This window comes from Amblyomma americanum, chromosome 6 (genome assembly GCF_052857255.1).
Source record: "Amblyomma americanum isolate KBUSLIRL-KWMA chromosome 6, ASM5285725v1, whole genome shotgun sequence".
Lineage (NCBI taxonomy): Eukaryota > Metazoa > Arthropoda > Arachnida > Ixodida > Ixodidae > Amblyomma > Amblyomma americanum.
Window position 1 is genome coordinate 35468252 of NC_135502.1, and position 17824 is coordinate 35486075.

General features: G+C 45.4%; 1 protein-coding gene and 1 long non-coding RNA gene across 2 annotated transcripts; both read left to right on the forward strand.

Annotated features, from left to right (window-relative positions):
• The first annotated feature begins 1515 nt into the window (after window positions 1-1515).
• On the forward strand, window positions 1516-4210 carry LOC144094645 (uncharacterized). The gene is made up of 2 exons (XR_013306536.1): window positions 1516-1643; window positions 3787-4210. It is a non-coding gene; the product is annotated as an uncharacterized LOC144094645 (long non-coding RNA).
• Window positions 4211-9773: 5563 nt separating this feature from the next.
• Window positions 9774-16938, forward strand: LOC144095197 (uncharacterized). The gene is made up of 4 exons (XM_077628984.1): window positions 9774-9834; window positions 11495-11746; window positions 13781-13872; window positions 16609-16938. The coding sequence occupies exons 1-4, from the start codon at window positions 9774-9776 to the stop codon at window positions 16837-16839; spliced, it is 636 nt and encodes a 211-aa protein (XP_077485110.1). The 3' UTR covers window positions 16840-16938.
• Window positions 16939-17824: the final 886 nt, after the last annotated feature.

A 17824-nucleotide genomic window follows, 5' to 3' on the forward strand; every position in this document is an offset into this window, starting at 1 on the left:
GCTTAGCTTCGAGGCGAAAAACTACCTTAAAAGTCTCCTCGTTGCTCTGGTAAGCTCGAAAAAAAATTCTGACTTCGCTTCGCAGTGCTGCGAAGATGCAGGGACGCCATGTGGTTACCAAGGAGCATAACTCATCCATATTAAAATCTTATTTTCACAGCATTTTCTTAAATGTTAAACTCCCGTTCAAAGCTTGTGTACAAGGGACCACTAACAATCTGATACCTGACGACATAACTAATGAGGATTTCGCAACCCTTACTGCTACCGATATCCTATGCATCACGGCCGGAAATAGTATAACAAAACATTGAACAAGTGAAAGCGCGTGCAGACCATAAATTTTTAGTTCTTTACGTTACAATCGCACAGTAAAAATTTCAGTTCTTGCACTGAGCTCTTTCAGAAGTGTGCAGGCTCGTACAGTCAGAAATATTTATTCACAACGAACCCAGCAACGCAAAATTTGTTGGCGTCGTTTCCGCCTCTACACTTTATGGTGTGGCAAGCGCTGGCTGCTGAAATGCTCTGCTGAAACAGTATAAAGGGCAATCTAGAAAGACGTTCTTCCAATGTCATACCCATTTTGAATCAAGCAAAATACAAACAACTAGAATTTAGACAAAATAAACTATTGTTAGTGCTTCTGAAAGATTCATACAGTCGTCTTATTCTTTATCTAAGTACCATCTATGCCCTACAGAGGGAAAACGTATTAGAAAGAAAAATTCCGGCTCATCGAATCGAGCACGGCTAGCATCAACTTTGGCGGCATTCTCCGTAAGCTTTTCCGAATCCTCTGCTGTCACAAATGCATTTCTCTTTTTCAAGAAAGCGTGCATATTTCCGGTTGGCATGCGTGAATGCGTACAGGCTGAAACAACGTCCGCGAGTTGTAACACTCTTGCACATGAATGCCTTAAAACTGCATTTATACAGTCCTGTTGATATAACCTCATTCATTGCATTTCTGATGGAAAAGAACTGAAAAATGCGTTGAACGTAGCGGGAAGTAATGCGATTAGGCGCAAAAATAAAAACAACGCTTCGAATAAAACTCAAAGTTAAGTCTCAAAGCTAAAATGGCGGTGCAAAAATACAGCTACACTTTCGCAGTTAGGCCACCATCGTCCCATCAGTGGCCAAAAAAATTTTCGAGGACACTGATTTTGGCACTTTAGGCACTGCGACGTCCAGTTTTCACATTAACTCCTCGTCTCTTCGTTCGCCTTCACGTTTCGTTTTCTTGCACCCGAAGCCGTACACAGCCGCTCTGTCTGTGCACTAACACCTTGATCGCGTGACTGGGTTAGCCCGTTCTCAGCGCAAACTTCAAAGAAAATAGAAACGAACAGAGCCTAGCGAAATTTGCGTGACGATAAAGGGCGCTCTTCTTCGCCATCTTCGTCAGCTGGGGATACACACCGACCATTTGGCGATGGATGCGCGTCCCTTCCTTCAATGCGACAGTATAAAAGCTGCCCACTCGGCGTGTCGACTCAGCCAAAGAAAAGAGCTCCGCCCTTTGTACCACAAGCAAATCGAACACCTATAGTGCACGTTAGACATGAACCAAGCAAGGGTAGCCGTTCTAGCTCTGACACTTCTGGCATTCATGGCGGCCGCTGTGTTCTCCGTTCAAGGTAAGCTACCGTCGGCGTAGGTACTTCTCCTGTTAAGCCTAGCTCACTAACATGCGGCGCCTGTTGTGAACTCGTTGCAGTGGCAACAAACTAAATCTTCCAAAGACTTAACCGTCAGTATATTCGGTGCCAGCGCAACATTGCTTTCCGTGAAGTGTTGCAATTCTATGTCTCAGCTTGAAAAACTAAACAATTTGAAATTCTTCGATGTCAAATCGTTTGTCAGGTCTGAAAATTGCTGCCAATGCATTTTATAACACCTAGAAGCACAGTCCACGCTCCACCATCGCTACGCAAGCAGAGTGATGTGCGACTATTGTGTGACGGCCTTTTACAACAAAAATTCCCACTCCCTTTTAAATGTGAAAGTACTTCCAAGCTTGTTTTTTTCTTCATTATATATTCCTCTTTATGCCCGAATCGACTACACCACGTGACCAGAAACTGTGTTCACGTCAATTTGGGACGATTCGACAACACCATACGCTCATCGTACAGCGTATACTATTGTTTACGCTACATACAAAGCTTGCATCCAAATTTCTCCGCGCATATGACGCTTAATTTTCCGGTGCTTTCCACTCATTCCTGCGACCGCGTACGCTTGTCGTTCATTTAATTTTCACTTAATACGTCCAACATACGTCCCTGGAATGATCGGAATGGGTCGCGAACGTTACGACTTGGACGGGATGTCTGGTGGACATTCGAGGTCTATTAGATAACAGTCATGCAAGCAAGCGCATATTCAAGCGGAATTTGATTAAGATGCTTTCGAGATCAGCTGTATCTGTGCGCCGAGATTATCATATACATGCATGTATGATCGGACTTCGTGCAAAATGAAAGCGCTGATTCACTCTTTATATATCGTATCCTTGTTGTGCAAGATTTTCCACGCCTTTTCATTTTTCATGTTGGCAAATATCTCTAATGGTCACCGCTGCGGGGGTCACTATCTGTCTTCCTACTTTCCCCTGTCTTTCTCCAAGCACGAAGAGTCGCAAACTCTTGTTAGGCGCTCAGCGTGGCGCAAAATCTACGCTTGTTCGTAAATGGCTCATCTTTCCAAAGCTACCACCTTCAGCTAACCTGAAGGGTCTGGGAGAGAAAGGTGGGAGAAAGAAAGAAAGAAGATTTGCACTCCTTCTACACTGACAGGTGGACGTTAGTTCTCTATGAAACAATACATAAATTCAGCATGACGTCCATCGCGCGAAGCCGTTGCGCACGCGCTGATTGTCTTCGTGAAGCGGAAGGAGTGCACGCAGCTAGCCAACACCTGGCGCCATCTGGCGCTCGCAATGCGATTTGCGCATGCGCAGTGGCAGCGCGCAGTGGCATTATGTGGTAGCGATGGTGGTTATGTGCTATGCTAAAGGTCTCTAATGTTGCACATATGCCCTGTCTTCTTGTCTACTGTAGCACACAGATCCTTCCAGCCTAGTTGACTTCTTAATTCGGAAATCTGCTTGTGCACTTATAGTCCTGGATGAATGTAAATGAGACCACTATCTTCTTTTTTTTAATAACTGGGGAATACTTTTCTTTTCCCAATTTCCTCATAAAGAAGCACTATACACTGTACCAGTTCAATGCTGACAGCGCGGAACGTGGCTCAGAATGTTGGGCGAAAAAAAAAAGCAATGTTGCCTACGAGTCGCTTGTTAATAATCTAAAAGCCCTACGAGATCTTTTTCGCTCCAAGGCCATCCAAGCAAGCTTTCGGTCCCTAGCTGTTCCGTCGTCTTTTCTTTCGTTCTTGTCGCTGTTTTTCTTTTGAAGAACGATGCGCGTTTTAGGTAAGCAGCAAGCAGTTCTAAGACAACTATTAAAAACTTTCATACTAAAGCCAGTTTCTTTTAAAGAGCCCTCCATATTCTTCAAAAAAAGTTTTTTTGCTCCGTGTTTCGATTTTCTAGGTCAAAGCGTCCGTCAAGCAGCATATTGTATTCGCCTTTTGTCATGTATAGGTTTGCCTTGCAAAAGCTCGAAGTGCAGTCCACTTCGGCTATGCAGGATATCATTACGTGCGTATACGCGAGTTCCTCCATTCAACAATCCCCATTCATGTCCTGGCCGCATCAAGGTACAGACGCTATGTGCGCCCCGGTGCTCACCTCATTTTCCTCTATTTCCGCAGGAGACGATCTGTCTGCCGATCCGAAGGAGCCCAAGAAGCGATTCCTCCGTGCGGCAACCACGCCTGCGACGGGCGGAACCGGAACCGCCAGCGAAAGCGGCAGCTCGGAATCCTCTGAAGAAAGCTCCACGCCGAACTCGACGCCAGCAGGCAACTTTTCGACTTCCGCCACAGATACGAGTACTGCGAAAGACCGCGCATCGACAACAGAGAAGCCCTAAACGCGCATGAAGGCCCCTGCCTTCATCATATTCTGGTTTCGCAGACGCCGCCGAAATTTGCGTGGAGCACCCGCTTGTCATTGAACCCCTCCCTGCGCTCTTAATGTGAACACGGCGCACAGTACTGAAGCGGGAAAGCACGAACGTAGCGAGCAAGACTTAGCATCTATTGATCTTCATCATTGATATTAGCGTGCACGTAGTGAGGCAATAAATAAAATACAACTGCTCTTGAGTTCCGGCGTGACTGTTTCGTTCTTTTTTTTTTAAAATTGACTTCATGACAATCAAGTTTTAGTGCAAAAAAGACAGTTTAATGTTTTCACGACAAACAAAAAAAATCTTCGTTCTATTGATAACTAGGCTCATGCCAACCGCCGAGAAAACAAATACAGCCCATTTAGGTATCCTGAGCGCGTCACGAGAGCTATATCTTCTTTAATTTTAGTGCTTCACGCGGTTTAAATCTCTTTTTTATTAATGAACGACGCTATGGGAGCGAAAAGTGCCTCGAAAGTGAAAAGAGCTCTTTTTCTTAGTTCCCCGGGGTACGAAGAAAAATAAACGGAAGCGATTCGGGGCCTGGTGTCAATAGGACGTCGTGGCGATAAAAACGAATCGCAGTTGTTGGGGAGACACGAAAAAAGTAATAGGCACAAAGGGAAGGAAGAAGCAAGGCTTGACGGCGTATTAAGGCAAAGCTGTCGATCTCGGCAGAGAATTCTCCTGGGAAAGCTGCAACGCACAAGCTAATCGGAGCTGAGGTTTAATTACAGAGCTGTCTCTCGTGGGAACGTCGGTTTCCTGCCTAGTCCCTAGAGACGCAGCTTGCACGGACAGATGGCTCGCGACACACAGCAACTCGGAAACGCCGAGGAGGGAGATCGCGGCACGGGTTGCTAGCGGAAAATTTATTAACGGAGGCGTCTATCGTAAGAGTTAGATTTTTTTGTGCTGTCGCAGGTAAAGCAAAGAAACAAATGTGGAAAATTATTTCGTATAATGTTATGTTTTCCAGAAGCCGGTTAAAATAGCGACACGGAAGCCGAATAGGTACAAAATTCGCTGAACTTTAAAAAATCGCACCCGAAGAACGAGAAAGGAATAAGTGGACCGGAATGGGAGGGGGAAGGGCGGTGGGAGTGGGTTGAATACATACTGCTATCGCAAAATGATAAACGAATTTGGCTGATCCTCGAGTTTGAAAGAGCAGACGGAGTAAATACCAATCTACAATGTCACAATAAAGCCTATATTACGTCTTATTGCGAATGGTGCTAAGGTACGTTGGCAGCGAGAAAAACTAATTTTTTTGCAAAAATAAATCATAATTTAAAATTAAGACTTGAGGTACGATTGGAAGGCACGAAAAAAGGCAATCAGGCGTAGCTGCAGCCCCACCCCTAAGCTCAAAGCCAACCGAAATAATTAAAAGAAAACAGACGGAGTTCTAGCACTGGCTCTCTGCGTGTTTTTCTTTTTTTTTACAAATAAGCAACTGCAGTTAGGTCTTTAGTTCATAAAGCAAATTTTTTCTAACACAGTTACGCTATACGTTTTAGGTTACCCTAATTTCTTCCAGCAGGATTGGGCGCACTAGCCGGCTTCGGTTGTGCATGTTATTATTCTGCATTCATGACAGGCAAAAACAAGTAGGCTAACGAAGAAAGACGAATGAATTGATAGTTATGCCTTACCATAGCAGAAGCGCGCGCAACAGGCGAAACAAGAATTCTGAAGCTCCGGATCCCGAATATTGGCTTAATAATAAAACGCCAAAAATATATCTTCGAACAAAAAAGACCCGATTCAAAGACTGCCTCAAATCGGAGAAAAAACCATCTCACCGAGATAAATATGCATGCAGCCTTAGGCGTGTATTTTTTCTTGTCCGCTGCCGTAGAGGCATCGTATATGTGCTTCCTTGTGCTGTGGTAAAACCTGCATTGCCCAAAGGAACGCAAACACTTTATCTGGCACCCCATACTCTGACCGCACATTGCCATACGTGTGGGTACGGTGCGAGCTTTGAAAACACGCGCGTTCAGTTTATATGTAGGCAGCAGCTAACCCATGAAAGCTTGTAGGGTTTTAGAACAGCAACAGCTGGCGACACTAGCGTCAGAAGCCTTTTGTACATCCATTTCACAGTACGATAGACTATTTCTCTACTACAGGCTGATGTGTGCGCTTGTGGAAGCAATTGTTCACAGCAGCTTGTATTTATACGAAAGGATTTTATACGTCCGACTTTCTTTTCTTTTCATTATAACAGTCGGCTGAGAGTCAACCCTCTCCTATATCTTCTTCCATTGCGGCGAAAAACTCTAGCATGGCATATTCTGCAACCTTGCGGATACCCCTACCACTTTTCACAAGCGGAAAAGACCATATGCGGGGCATTCGATGAGCTGAGCGCACCCATCGCTGCAGTGTAGCGGATTTGGATTGAATTAATTTTAGATCCAATTCCGGGTGACGCAATTATTGTGGCCGCTTAGATGTGCACTTATGTGAGCGTTGCATGTTATCGAAATCATCGGACGCACGCATGAGTGAGATGGGCTAGTGATCACAATGCGGATCTCACGAATATGCAAAAGTGGCATCCTTTACAATAAATGCACACGGGCCCTATATGTTGGCTAGGTTTGGTCTCCCAGTATCTCATGGCCCTCTACCTTAAACTCGTTAGCTCTCTAACGTTTCACAAAAGTAGCCCCTGCGTGACAAAGTCGGCGATGCTACTCACAGGACCATTTGTGATAAGCTTAGTTACGCATTTTCTTTTATACTAAATACATCAGCAATCCACCGTAATACAGAACACGCAAAAGCTAACAAACGTGTCTAACGGGCCATTTGCTCAAGTTCTCGGTGTCGTATGAGAGGCAAGCGAACCAAGATGAAAAATTTCTAGTCCAGCTAATGACTGCCCGTCACACTTGACTAAGATAAGTTCTCATACAAGTTCGCGACTAATGAGTAATAAAATATACCCTTTTCTGTCATTCTAAAATTTTAGATAACAAAAAAACGCCGTTCCGTGGCCATACGAGGCCAGTCGTACCTGTAACACCGCCTTCACATTCTGATGCGGGTTAGCTATGGCAGCAGCACTACAACCCAATGCTGTCGTCACCAACACGAGCAGAGTTCAGGACGCTAGATTAAAAGACAAAAGACAAGGACGTCTTGCTGGTTTACCACGCACAAGGAGCATGTGTCAGTTCTTGGTCGGACTGAGGCGTTGCTCAAGAATGAATAGTGCACATCAGCAGCCAAAAACAATGTCATGCAGAAGAAAGAAAAAACAAGAGTGTATGTACAACAATATTACGTTCTTCAGACATGCTTAATATAATGCTGTCATCTTTCTTGCAAAATGGAGCCATCACCGCCGCTCATCAATGCTTCATTAACCTCTTTTTAGGCGGACGACGTCTTAGATCGAAGTCCCCGAGGCCGTTGCGTGACAGCCGATGTCACCACGGCCCGTATCACTTGAAGAAAGGCCAGGCGGAGCAAAAGGAAAAGTTATCCAGTCTCTTTTGCCCGAAGGCAGCAAGAGCAAGACTAGGAATGAACTTGTTCCTTCTGTTCCTTTAGTAATCTTGTGGTCCAGAATGCCAATATTACGCACATTAAGAGCACCGACATCTGGATGTTAATCGATACGTCGCTGTTACTTACACGCTCATAAAGTAGATCGCAGAAAGAAAGTTTAGTGGAAACCATTGACATCATCCCTTATATGCTTGAAAGACATGTTAGTAAAAAACGTGAACGAAAGTTGCTTGGAAAAGTAAAGACGCAAGATAACTTCCAGCAGCAACGTGCAGTTCCGCTTCAACGCAGCATCATTGTATTAAAGCAGTTAAAGTTCTTAAAGGTTTTTCTAAAAATACTGATTAAAGAAGGAATAGTGAAGCTTATTTTCCCGGGCAAGCAGTGCCTTTTATGCCTGCCGGAAAAAAAAAATTCAGGTATTGTTTGTCACAGTTAGGGGACAGTGGGGCAACACGCAACATTTTGTTAATAAGTTCCCGCTAAGTTTTAAATAAGCAATCATATTAGCTTGACATTTATTCAATATGACCGGCCACATGCCCATTACAGCTGAATTTAAAGGTGACGGAACTGGCAGCTTCTAAGTAGATAAATAAATTGCGAAACGAGCCTTGCGAAATGAGAGCGAACATCTGCACTGTTGTTCTAAAATAACGCAAGTAATTAGTAATAAAACTTGTTATTGGTTTTAGTTTAAGCAGAGTTTAGGAATGTTTTGCTTTTCGGACCAAGAGAAGCTTATTTTAGCTTCAGACTACATGTGGCACAAAACGCCACATTATGTTCTGGCGGCAGTAAAGTAAAAAAAATATTGTTTGTTGCTCGCTCTAAAGCCTTACCTGTGTTTTTCAGCTCTCTAGGATGGTCCGAATGTGCAAAAAAAAAACAATTATTGCCTCCTAGCCTACATAAGACAAAGACAAAGCTCTGGAGAGAAGCAATTGCAGCACCCGATTCCATAAAGCATTTTGATGTTCCCAAAGGAGCCCAACACAGAACAGCAAAAAAATTGAGATAATACGAAAAGGAGAAACTGAACTAACCTCAGCGGTGTACTCTGTCTCGTGGGCATGAACAGCTATTTGTACAACACATTCCAATTATGGAGCAAGCTTTGTTTGGTCCGTACAATCACATTCAAAACCTCGTGTTTATGCACTACGGATTGAATCAAATGTCATGTCCATTAAACACGGCTGAGCGAAAGTTCAACAATTGTCACACTAAAAGAGGAAAAAAAGTTGCAGTGAAGGCTGAAATTGAAAAACATCGCGTGTCCAAGTTACACGCAGAACCAGGTGGTATAACTGCGTAGACTGTAGCGGACCGCTGAACAAAACAGTGCCGGTTTCAGTCTGAGTTTCTGTCGGAGTCTGTCACTCGAATAGGCTCTCAAAAATTTGACTAATGATTACAGTCACTGCAAGGATGAGAAATATGTTGATTTTGGACGGGTGTCTCCTTTTGCTCCATGCACTGTCTCATTTTATGCGGCATTTCGTAGTTTTAAATCCCAGCAGTTTTAACTGCATTTCTACTCAGCTGGTTTTGTATTATTTGGTGAACGTAATGCGATGACAGTACGAAATAAATCGGCACTATTTGTCTTTTGATGTCTGGCACTAAAAAATAATGGTGACAATTTGCAAATTTGTGTCACATTTTTTTCCACTCTCCCCTAGTATGAATGGCCTCACGAGTTTGTATGTGCAGCGGTGATGGAAACTGATGAATGCGACATTCGAGTATACCATAGTGAGGTCTGCATTCCTCCGTCTACGTTTTTTTATAATTTTATTAGCCCCTACTCCACGGAAAGCTACGGCATGCGATCCTTGTTACATTCTTCCCGAGATTCCTTCCTTTTCTTTTCTCAAATGCTCAGTTTTGTGGAGAAACCATCGACAAGCGAAACGTTATACCTTTACTGACATCATACTTTGCGCTTCTGTCCTGTCTTTTATGTCCTCCTTCTGTCAACGTCCACTAAACGCGCACAAGCTGCAGGTGGGATTACCCTTGCGGATTCTGCAGGCAATTTTTTCCCCGCAGCGACACTTAAATCCTAAATAAGGCCTACAAATCAGGCACATACCTCAGACCTGGCTGATCTACATCGCTATACACACAATCACCTATATCAGTCAATAGTCCTGGAGACCAGATCCGAGTCATGGAGGAAATTTAAAAGAAGGCATGAAGCCTCCTTTCTACACGATTGTTTTCCGCGCGGGTGGACAATGTCCTGAAGGAAACTGTGAGGGACTCCTGTATTCTTGAGGGAAGCGAACGACACACACCTTTCTGCGTTGTACACTGGACAGCACATACGGTAATGTTCTATATCACCGCACACACCACATGTGGAGCACAAAAGAGACGAAGCCAGGCCCACCTTATGCATCCGCACAGGGATACGAGCAGAGCCTGTACGAATGTGATTCGGGTTGTCTGATGTTCACTCTTATCTTTCGTTCCTTTATTTACGCTGAAAACAATGACGCAATACTTCGCCAGATCAAAGCAAAGTTGGACTCGTAAGCGTTAATCCAAACACATTTCCAATCAGTTGAGGAGGACGAAACATTTTATAGCGTTAGCAGAGATAGAGACATTTTAATGTTTACAGGGGAAACGTGCCTTGTAGGTAGCCTGGCATGCTACTCCAGATGAGAGTGAAGGAAGAGGGTGAAAAATAGGAGAAAGAAAGGAAGAAAGAGAACGATTGAAGTGGATATCAAGCGTACACCACACTCGAGCACTGACAACCACAGAGGATCTCCTAAAGATGTCTATGAAACCCGTGTCCCTAAGATAAGCTGCTAGGGCTTTTATCTCACGTGCAGCCGAAGCCGCATCACTCTAGAGTCCAAGGACTTGCTCCAGGCAATAGGCGCCGTCCTGGGGAAGTCCTAAGGTACTAATGAAGGAGTCTGCGCAAGAGGAAATGGCGACCGCCGTCTCACTACCTATACGGATTTAGTACATTACCTCGGATATCACGATATTTAATGTATTAGACTCAGATATAACGAACTTTTTCGCGTGTTCACCTCGGATATAATGAACCTAAGTATGCCATCTTAGATATAATGATGATCCATGTCTGGACCTTGGACTTAACGAATTTTCGTGTATGGACATAGGATGTAACGAGTAATTGTGTTGATATAACGGACTATTGCGTGAAGCTCGGATATAACGGATATTCAGCCACTAAAGCATTCGAACAATGCACTAAGGATCGCCTCAGAGTTTTTATTAAATCAATACACGAAATCTTTTTCAGCCTTACGGCCAACAGTACTTTCTCTACGAGTTTTCTCCACGCTTTCTAATCTAGGTATCTGCCCCTTCAGAAAGATGCGACAACTTTTCAAGACGTATATTTAGTACATCGCATGCACGACAGAATGCATACTTAAATCTAAGTTACAAATAATCTCAATGCAATGCATGGGCAACTTGGGAGCTACTTGGCTGCTGAGAGCCGAAGTCTGATACAGACAAATAAACCAATGGAGGGGGAGCTGCTCACAGCACCTCTATTGGTACACAGTATTTGAGAAGCTGACTAAGTAGGAACGCAGTGAGCACTCGCTGACTTCCAAAACCACTTTATCAGCAGAAAAATCCAGCAAAATACAATTGTGCTTTATTACGATGCTGATGACGATGATGAATTTCTATGGTGCAAGGGCACCTGCAGCCAAAGAGCGCCATGGCACAGGGTTTTTCATTTACTCAAGGTGACGTCAAAGACCCATTTTTCAAGAATTTCACTCCAAAGAAATGGAGCGCCAGGCCAGGGGAAAGCTTGTATACATTTTATCACCGGTGGGCACCCGGTGGCACTTATGAAAATAAGCACAATACTGTAGGCAAGGTCAGACGAAGATAAACCAAAAAATTCACAGTCTTCGGCCCAATTGTTAACATTGTTTTTGGCGAAGAAGAAAAGGAGGAAGAGGGGGGCGGTGCTCGCAGCGCGCCGGCAACCGCATGGAGGCTGACTCCGGCGGCCGGCCACGGCTTCCATACACCGGGCGGCGCCCTGGACCTGGGCTCCTCTTCGCCGCTAGACGCCGCCGACCGCGAGCTGCTCACGCCCTGGGTCGTGGTCATCGTGGTCACTGTCTTCCTCTTCGGATTCTCACGGCGCGCTGACGGTCAGTCACTTTAAACAGGACCACGCGGTGAACACGCGACCCTTGCCTTGCGTTCTTCTCCAATCTACCCAACGCTATTTAGTTAATAATATCCGGTCTCCAAGCAACACAGCAAACTATCTCCCTTCGTACATGGAGTTCAGCATGCATACACAAGCTGTTTTCCCACTCCCAACGCAAAACACAGTGCTCACACGTGATATCTCTCTCCTAGTACTATTAGGCTAAGAGATAACCAGAAAGTCCTCGCTTAATAGCTCGAAACGTGTGGTGACGCCACCTGTGGCCTAAATATAGGTGATCTTTTATCTGTGCAGGCAGCGCAGCGTAGTCTATTTTAGGGACGAAGTTCATGTCACGTACGCGCAAGACAACCGCTGGTCCTTAAGAGTAACGGCCTGAATTCCAAGAGAAGACAAGCGTAGCAGAGGGCGGCACAAGGTTAGGTGGGCGGACGAGACTAAGAAGTTTGCGGGGATACGGTGGGCACAGCTCTCTTAGGCTGAGGCGTAATTTTTTCCTCATGCAGCAATCCTTTCAGCCCGCGGGTGCATTCTTGTGATTTAAAATGCATGTTAATGTAGAGGTATCTCCAACATTAGAAATATTACACCTTATTGCCATTCAAGCAATCATTTCTTCATAGGTAAGTGTGACAAGCATAATTTTCTATCATTCTAATTAGTTTTCATCTCAACGGATGACGCCAATGGGACAGTTTCAAAGTAAGTGTTGAATTAACAACAGAATTAGTCATTTTATGTCAAAAAACTCTTCTCTTCTATAATCGATCTAAGTGTACCTAATAACTTCACTCTGTTTTTCCTTTGAAAAAACATTGAATGTAATAAGCCCTGCAAGGACTCTTTCTTCATATGTAAATGCTTATTTTCTTTAGTTTCCCTTCATGCTGATAGGTGCATCTCACAGGTTCAGGTTATATCCACTCTAGCACCTGACCCTTTTCTGTGTCACGCACAAGTGATGCTTTAGTACAATGGATATTGCCGCAAGCTAGTGTCTGATTTTTTTCCGGCGCCCCCATCCTGCATAGGAAGCATTTTATGCGTTTGGAGAATGTTTGTGCTAAAATATACTACGCTTGTCATCAGAGCAAACTATCCGTCTTATTTTGACGCTGTTATGAAAGCCCTAAACAGTAATCGAATGTGGTATCCACACAGGTTTTTATCGAACAACTGGATAAACTGGATCAATGAGCTGCCCGGAACGAAACGAATTTTTGACCGAATGAGGAACAACACGAACTTAGCCACTAAAGTAAAAACAAAGTGCGTGTGCTTGCTTCGGGGGAACAATTAACAGGCGCGAGCCCTTAGCTGCAAGCATGCGGAAAAACTAATTATTATCGGTACCGTAGCCCTGTGACCAGAGACGGCACTGACTTTTGAGTTGACAAGAGGAGAATTGGATTATCAGAAATGTAGACAAAAATCGTTTTTCCTTCTTCCGTATGACAGATTTACGCCAGCTGAATGTTTCGAGAGGCGATAAAAGGGGGCCGTCTCGGGCTGATGGCGAAAATCAGACAGCGACACAATAGACTCTACTGAGACAACTTGTGTTCACAATGGGAAAAATCTCGCCTTTGGTGAAGTGATGCGCGCACGCAGCAAATGTAGGGATCACAACACCCACGGCCTTGATTACACTGGCTTTAAGAGACACTAGGAATTAAATATTAAATAGCCCCGTGCGCTTTCGCAAGGAATCAGGAAAGCAGTGAAATTATGAATGCCCCATCTGAATAATTCGAAAGGAGTAAGTCACATCGATCAAGCGTCCATTTGACAGGTTATCTATTGTTGCGAATAGAAAATGGTTAAGGTGTGGTATCTGTGGTAGTGAAGCCAGAATTTTGTTTGGGAACTCGAACGTAAGACAACATCACAGCATTACTATGGATCATCCGGACGAAGCAGTGAAACGAGTTTGTACTGTGCTACGTACCGGAAAAATTACGATGCCACTGCGGCTAAGATGTCGTCTCTCTATCCGTCAACTGCCATGCAGAGCTGTTCGAGGACATGGGCCTGGAGGCCTACTACACCGATGAAGACCTCTACATCACGAGGGGCTCCCCAGCGTCAAGTAAATCAGCAGAGGTCCGTGGAGACCCACCATGAGCGGCATACAGGTCCAGGATTTTGCGCTCTGGTAGAAGCTGCAAAGCTTCATGTAAAAAGGACGCATGGCTCTGCATCGTAACTCAGCGCATTGAATACACCCATAATATTGTACAATCGATAAATCTTCAATTTTTTGTTCGCTAAGAGAATGCCGTTATGCAAATAACAGCCACACGGTGCACCACTATAGGACGCTGTCACAGTCTGCTGCCCTTCTCTTAAGCCTATGTTCGCAATTATAGCGATGGATTAACTAAGGAGGTCCTCAAGGGTGGGCTCCTAGTTGGGCTTGGTCCTCACGGAGAGCTCTATACTCTTAGCCATGTTTGGCCAGCTGTTTGAGCAACTCGCAAAACGGCCTCCATTGAGGATGGGGTTGGGTTGGGTATAGGGGTGGACTGCCATGGGTTAGAGGCATTCCCACAGGTGGTGCATGAAAGTTGCCTTGGCCGCCGCACACCTTGAGCAGAGCGAGAGGATAAAAGTAGGGTGGTAGCGATGAAGGAGTTAAGGTGAGATGTCGCAGTTTGTCTACAGTTGCCGCCAAACCGCGGTGTACTTTGAATTGTACAGTGAGGTGCTGGGACGGTGAAGCGGCTGTCTCTGTAATAAGTGGTGATTTGGTGGTATGAGTACAGCCTGCGAGGCTTCACGCTTGGGTTTGGGTCTCCTATCTTTCGGGGCCCGGAGAGATAGTTCTCGAGCCAGCGCATGAACGCGCCGATTACAGGGGATCGAGGCATGCCCACGAACCCACGTGAGGGTTACCTCTTGGGTTAGCGTGTGTCCTAATGTGAGAACGCTTCGTGCGGTTGGTGTCATAATGATTTGATGATAGTGACGGTAGGCAGCTTGGGAGTCTGGGCAGCTTTCCGTGATGCTGGGGTCTTGTGCAGCGTATATGAGCGCCAAGGCTATGGCCGCGCCCTCAGCCTCCGTAGGGTTGTTGGCGTGGAGGGTGGCTGTGGCCCCGATGGTGCCATCCTCGTAGGAGGCGACAGCGGTATAATAGTATGGCAGGATGTGTTGAGCCGCGTCCACGTAGAGGACGTGTGGTCTGCCTCTATATAGTGTTTGGTGTAATATTCAACTCGGGTCTAAGAGTGGGTCCTTGGGCATATGCATCAGTCACACCCTTGAGTTCATGAACGTCTGCAGATGCTTACAATTCTCTGCTGTGCTCACATCACAGTCTTGAACAGAATATCCAAGGTAAATCTGGAGCGGTAGCGCTGCTTGCCTAGAATCCCATACATTCAAATCATGGATGTTTATTTGGCGGAGTTAGCGCCCTCTTTGAAGTGTGCGGATAATAAAAATGACATAATATATAAAAACAAGAAGTTGACGTCATAGCCACGTTATTTTTGGTAGAGAAATAAATCATCGAATGTCTCGATGCTCAGCGCGACACACTTGACAAAGACGAAGAAAGAAGACACAACGAGCGCGGACTAGCGATGCTATTTTTAGTAGTCCGCGCTCGCTTTGCCTTCTTCCTTCGTCTTTGCTTCGCGTGTCGCGCTGAAGTTCAAGTTGAAAACGTACCAACAGGGCCAACTATTTGTCTTGACAACCGAGAGGTACCGTTGCAGAAATATTGATAGCTCCTCATTTGAAAGCAGTTCTTGAGCAGCATGTTTTCCAGCAATGGTTTGTCACAGAACTGCGACGAATGAGTTTAAGCTCACGTGTCATTTTACTAGTCAATTTACAACAAATGTCAATTTATTAGTTGAAAAGAACATTACACATTACTCGGAATAGTGACGCAACAAGAGGTTGCTTAAGTAGGCCACGAGACAAGTTTGAACTTTTCACGAGCAGAGAATGAGCTAGTTGCCTCCTGTGCATAAAATAGCATAGGAGTGCCGTAAACTGCGCTGCGCTTTCCCGGTAAAATAAATTTGGGCTGCCTTTTAAAACACATGGAGGACAGGCATTTTTGGGGGTTTTGCTGGTGTGTGCACTAAGTGGAAACGGCGCACCACAGTACTAAAGCGACTGTAACAACTTACGGTTGCAATGCGATGCCAGCAGAGCAGTTGTCACTTTGGCGCTTTCCTACAGAGCGCCAAGTATTCGCGTGCTATGTGCTCTTCGCCTCGAATCACACCGTCAATGATGCGCTGTAGTGTTGGTGTTGCATATTGTTTTCTTTCTTCCATGACGTCGTTGTGCGTGATTACGTATGATTTGGCTTTGCCTATCTATACGTTGCGCATTTCTTGTATCTCCCTCAACTGCTTGGACCGTGATTGGCCCGCAGTGTTTGATGCGCGCGCGCGCGCGTGTGTGTGTGTGTGTGTGTGTGTGTGTGTGTGTGTGTGTGTGTGTGTGTGTGTGTGTGTGTGTGTGTGTGTGTGTGTGTGTGTGTGTGTGTGTGTGTGTGTGTGTGTGTGTGTGTGTGTGTGTGTGTGTGTGTGTGTGTGTGTGTGTGTGTGTGTGTGTGTGTGTGTGTGTGTGTGTGTGTGTGTGTGTGTGTGTGTGTGTGTGTGTGTGTGTGGTGTGTGTGTGTGTGTGTGTGTGTGTGTGTGTGTGTGTGTGTGTGTGTGTGTGTGTGTGTGTGTGTGTGTGTTACTTTTTTCATCACTGATGAAAATTATGAAGGAGCAAAAATAGTATACATTTTTCTTAAAGGCTCCTTTCATGCTCAATGTCACGGGCGCTAATTACCTCTTCCACCTCTTTTCCGTTTCGCTCTCCTCGCAGCGCATGTCATCGAGGCGGAGGTCAGACGGAGGACCCGATGTTGAAGAGGACCTTGGACCCACTCGCCGTTCCCCTGCCTCGTTGAGGAGCCGCCGCAGACATCGGACTGCGGGAGGCCACCATCGCCAGCGGCGCTCCTCTCTCAGTCCGCAGGCCGTCCGCAGCATCGCCAGTCGGCACAAGCCGAAAATCGCACCCAGGCCGCCCGATGACCCGGGCAGGCAAACCTAGGCGCAGGCCTGCCGTGGTGAATTGTTTGTCGGAAGTGCGGGTGCTTTCAGTAAATTAATTTGCTTCCGGGAGCAGCGGTATATTTGCGCGTCATCAAGACCACGTGTTTCATTCTAACAGGGTGCTCTCAACCCGGCGCGATTCTGATCCCTCCAAGGCACAAGATCGCAACCTGCGGCTAAGCAGCGCCATCTATCCACGATAGGAGGCACTTCGTTGCAACAAGTAGCACTGTCACTAGAAAAAAAAAATCACCTTCTCGGTGTTATGGCGCCGTGTTTTCAGTTTACAAATTACTGCCTGCGTTTGACGAATACGTAACCTAAAGTTGCGTTGTTGTGACTTGGAACGAATAGAAACATGCGTCTATTCTTGGAGAACATTTGTAGAGAAATAAAGTGCGGAGTGCATTAAGCTTCCCAGCAGGGCGTAGAAGTGCGTACAGTGTGTAACAAGCGTAGAGATGAATGCGGCTGCTCGTATAACTCAAATAACTTTCATGTGCGCGTGACTTGTTCCTCTGTGGTGGCCGCGCTCGTAGAAAGGTATTGTTTCTAAACTTAGCAGCTACGGTAGCGTTGAGCTATGTTTTCCTCATATCGAATGCATCGCGTACCCAATTTGTTATCCAAGTGGTCTGTGTAACGTGTCCCTATTATATGAAAGACAATGGTATTTTTTTTTTCAATCATAGGAATAGCGCAAGGCGTTGCAAATCTTAAGCTGCCAGTCCCACAGATTTGTTGGCGGCGCTGGTGGTCGCTATGCACAATGTTGTGCATATTCGCGATCATACGACACTATATTCAAATGAGCCTGTTCTAGTCAACTAATTAGTTCTGATATATTGTTTACCGCAGCACTGCTGTCGCATGTAATGGATCTGCGTCCGCATACGACACAAAAGAAAGCGCGGATAGCGCAGCTCCACAAGGAAGCACCTGTTTCACTTAAAAGGAATAAATATTTACACCCTTTCAGGTGC